The 4,372-nt window shown below is 35.4% G+C and overlaps 1 protein-coding gene across 2 annotated transcripts; it reads right to left on the reverse strand.

Annotated features, from left to right (window-relative positions):
• Positions 1 to 935: 935 nt before the first annotated feature.
• Positions 936 to 4,127, reverse strand: LOC107958790 (polyvinylalcohol dehydrogenase). 2 transcript variants are annotated; one of them, XM_016894666.2, is made up of 4 exons: positions 3,611 to 4,127; positions 2,903 to 3,360; positions 1,701 to 2,301; positions 936 to 1,462 (listed from the first exon to the last, which is right to left on the reverse strand). In XM_016894666.2, exons 1-4 carry the CDS (start codon positions 3,671 to 3,673, stop codon positions 1,004 to 1,006), a joined length of 1,581 nt encoding a protein of 526 aa, XP_016750155.2. In that variant the 5' UTR covers positions 3,674 to 4,127; the 3' UTR covers positions 936 to 1,003. The 2 variants fall into 2 exon arrangements, with proteins under 2 accessions (XP_016750155.2, XP_016750156.2); XM_016894667.2 differs by having other exon boundaries at positions 2,903 to 3,325; positions 3,611 to 3,787.
• Between the last annotated feature and the right edge of the window lie 245 nt (positions 4,128 to 4,372).

Here is a 4,372-nt window from a genome sequence, read left to right on the forward strand (position 1 = left end):
TAGCACATAGTTATTTCTAATATGAGTTGTGCTGACATGATAAAACACAAAGTATATCAACTCTATTATTGTTTTGAACTTAGACATTCAGTATATTAAAGTACATGAGTCATGATGTTTAGTCAGTCATTTATTCAAGATTAAGGTAAGTCACATTATGAACATCACAAGTAAATAAATTCATAAACGAATTCAATATTAATTCAACTTGGATCTTATTGGATGTATTGTCAATTTAGATAATCGCATCTATGTCTCTATCTTCTGGGATCAACCACTCCGCCACTCAAGAGAAGGTGTCTTCCCTATTGGACTTGATAAATGACATAATAGTCCTTTAATTGATTTGTTCAATTTTGATTCATCAAGCTATGAACTTTTAAGATTACTTGTTAATATAAGTTGTCTTCTCCCATTATGATTAAACCACATAATGTAACTTAATATTAGTTAAATATTAAATTAAGTAATCAGTGAGTCAATATTTGCTTATATTCTACATTGCATGCCCATTGAGGACATAATACGAAAGATATTAATGTAAATGATAAAATTTTATTAAACTAATCAAATCAAAAAATAAAAGTAAAAATGATAAATAAATACACTTAAGGCATTAGATTCCAACACTAACATATTTTAACCTTTTGAATATCTAGCAAATAATGTTAATCGATTTGAATATTCATATGCAAATGACAGTGAATTTGAAAATTATTTTTACAAATTCATATTCGAATATTATAAAAAATTACAAATATTTGAGTCATTGCAATACTTATATGAGTTTGTTGGATACTAGTTGTGAGTAGATTAAGAACTTGAATTAATTAACAAGGTAATTACCATGAAATTGAATCCTCATTCTAAGTATTTTATCAAGAGAACGGAGTAGAGAGATGTCCATTATTTCACCAGCAAATTTAAAAAACATATAAGGAAATAGTAGCTTTATTGAAGATTAAATGCCTTATATTATTGCAATTTATCTTGCCTAGGTGGATCAAGCAACACAAAAGGCAAAGAGTGAGTTCCCAGCAGTGTATTCTGGATTGGAGAGTCCAAGAGTAACCTTGTATCCATGGCCTATGTAGATGCATCCATTGCTAACTGATGCGCCACCATATATGGTGGCCCCTGTTTCATAAGACCACAAGATTTCTCCACTTTTGGCATTCATGGCATATATTGGTCCTTGTCTAAATGTCGAGCCACCAATTAAGACTCCGTTAGCCACAGTCACAGGGCCACTGGCTGTACCATTACTAGGGTCGGCTGTTGACCAAAGGATGCGGCCATTTTTAGAATCCATAGCCACCCATCCGCCAGCAGTGGTGACCTTTGTGGATGGCTGCAAGGTGAAATTCTTGCGCCCAGAGTTTGCAATGTTGGTGTAGACCCTATTTTCATCAGTGGCAGCTCCCCATGTTCCTCCTCCTGCCAGGCCACCAGGTCCAGCTTCCTACATTCCAAATTACCAGTTAAGCATGGATGTAGTGTAAGAAATGAGTTTCAAGACGTCTCCCCCTACCTATACTATACCCCCTCAAGGTTTTGTCATCTAACTAAACCGATTGATACTTCGAGGAACAATACTTCCGATCCTTGTATCTTGAGAGAGACGTCTCGAAAGTCGATTGTTACAATGTAAAGATAATGAATTAATTGTTTTCATAATATGAAAATTGAAGACATCTTACAGTAGACCATATAAGGTTGCCATTGTCACGGTCCAAAGCCCAAGCAATTCCACTTTTCTGAACAGCAACAACAAGATCTCTCTTAACTCCATTGACATATGTTGTTAGCATCATTGGGGCTGCTCCAAAATCAGCATCGAGGTTGGGACCAGGAGGACACTTTGGGTTGGGCACATTGTTGCATGCAAAAAACCAAACGTCATAGCCCCCTAACTGATTGAACCACTTGACCTTTCCAGTGTCCAAATCAAGAGCTAGAATCGAAACTGAGTGGTTTTCAGCCTCCACACATTCATCAGTAGAAGGCATATCTGTTCGATTGTTTTGTCTTTCCTGACAGTCTCTTACATTTTTAGGTGCAGAGTAGAGGTTCCCTGTGCCAATATATACATGGTTTCGGCGGATATCGATTGACGGGCTACTTCCCCATATAGCTGCTCCAGCGTACTCCCCACGCTGGCCGAAATTGTCTGGCAACATATAAGTTCGCCACAAGATTTTTCCAGTTTGGGCATTTAGTTTGACAAAGCTTCCTCGGAAGATACAACATTGTTCAATGCTGACAGTCACCTCGCTTGAAGATGTGCCAACATAGAAATGCCTGAATCAATTTGAATTGAAACCAATCAGTCTACCATATTGCCTATTACATGACAGAATCTAGTTACACAGTGCTCAAACGACAAATGGTTAATTTTGTTTCTATTAAATTGCTATAAATTTTATTATTTTAGTTGCCTAACTATTTTCTTTCAAAAACCAAACCTATCTATCTGACATCTACCATAGCTTTCAACTAGTGATTGTAGTCATAGGGCAGCATAAGGGGTTTTTGGTTTGTCTCAACTTCAACTTGATTTGTATGTATGTATGCTTGAATACGCTTCCAACTTGATTTTATTAAATACTTTTAAAGCGCAATCTGACCTCGAGAAAAATGATTTTTCGACGCTTAGAAATTTTACAAGATTAAAGCAAAATCATATTATAAAATCTAATAAAAATTAAGATATTTTAATAAAAATATATAAAATAGTTATAAAATAAAAAGTTGAGTATTTTAATGAGTATAATCCTGACTTAACCCTGATATTTTAATAAAAAATAATTTCCCAAAAAAAAGAAACTAAAAATGTATCAAGTTGAAACCTTTAGCTAGTTGAGAAGCATAAGAAGATGATATATAGCAGGAAAAGACTGACCCATTGTAATAAGTTCCTGACATGGTGATAATAGCTTTGGGGTGTTTATCGAGCTGGGTTAACCAGACAAGTTCCCCATTGGATTGTTTAACTGCAACAACATAAGCTGGTCCACTCATTCCAAAGATGAGCAAATCATGTGCAATCACCGGAGTTGTTCTTGACACTGTTATATTCGGGTCTATATTGGATACAGCCCTTGTTGAATTAAGGCCAGTGAGCTGTTGCAATTTTTTCTTCCAAACAAGACCTCCGTTAGATGCTTTGACAGCATAAATGTATCCATCCCAGCTTGGGAAATACACGGTTCCATCAAATATTGCAGGTGTTGCAGAAATATCTTGACCTGCATTAAATTTCCACTTCAATCGTAGTCTTGAAGCTGTTTTAGGGCTTATCATGGTTTCCTTGTCTGCAAATCTCCTGTTTAGCATATTGCCACCATGGTTTAGCCAATCCTGAACATCATCATTGTTACCTCTAACATAAGTATTTCACTATTTATATTTTTCGAACTCAAGTGTTAACGTAAGATAGGAATATTGTATCCGACATAAATATTTCATGTATATCTATACTTGTTAATGAAAGTGTATCAGATGTGGATTTTCTTATAAAAACGAGTAGTGGATGCATCATAGAATGTAAAAAATACTTTACATGTACATGTGCTTGTTTGTTTTATGCAAAAATGAGGAAGAGACCTACATTTGAAGCACCAGTAGTAGAGGCCGATAGAGATAGAATGCACAAGGAGAGAACTAGTTCCATTCACGTTGAACTATTGTGTTAATTTCTCTAAATCATGTAACTGTTATTTTTGTCATGGACCTTTATATAACTTTATTTCTCCAGCCTTGCAAACAATTATATGTATTATTTATTACTTTATTTGATTGATGGTGGTACTCCTTTTAAAGAAGTTTTCAAAGTGTTATTTCTTGAGAAGTCAATTAGACCCCAATAATTATCGATATTACTTTTTGGTTGTATTGAGATTTTGTCTTTCGTCTTTACCAAGAGTCAATGTGCCATGAGCAGTTTGGCTAATATAAGGAGAGCCCCTTGAGGAATCGAGTCATAAGTGGACACAAGTCCACTCACCAAGGGGACATGAGTGTCTCGCCCATTGGCGTCTAGGTATGGGCCAATTCTTCAAGGTGTTCTCTCTCTGTGAATCAAATTGCTCATAGCATGTTGGCTCTCGATAAAGACGGAATACAAAACCTCGACACAATCCTAGAACAACACTGACCATTACTTGAAAATCTGACTAACTCCCGGATAGACACTACTTCAAGGACTTCTCACAAAACAATCATTACTCGACGTAATTCATAAGGAAATGTTAAATTTTGACTTTAGATATTTAAATAGGAACATTAATTAAATAATTTAATTGAACTTGGACCATCTTTTTGGAGATTTAATTATTTGGCCCTGCGCCTAATTCCACAAGTCAACGAAAGT

This window comes from Gossypium hirsutum, chromosome D04 (genome assembly GCF_007990345.1).
Source record: "Gossypium hirsutum isolate 1008001.06 chromosome D04, Gossypium_hirsutum_v2.1, whole genome shotgun sequence".
NCBI lineage: Eukaryota > Viridiplantae > Streptophyta > Magnoliopsida > Malvales > Malvaceae > Gossypium > Gossypium hirsutum.

Coding starts and splice junctions, on each gene's coding strand:
- LOC107958790 (XM_016894666.2), bottom strand. CDS start 3,673: ATGGAACTAGTTCTCTCCTTGTGCATTCTATCTCTATCGGCCTCTACT. Junction 3,361..3,610: donor CTACTACTGGTGCTTCAAAT/GTAGGTCTCTTC, acceptor GATGATGTTCAG/GATTGGCTAAACCATGGTGG. Junction 2,302..2,902: donor TCAGGAACTTATTACAATGG/GTCAGTCTTTTC, acceptor AAATTGATTCAG/GCATTTCTATGTTGGCACAT.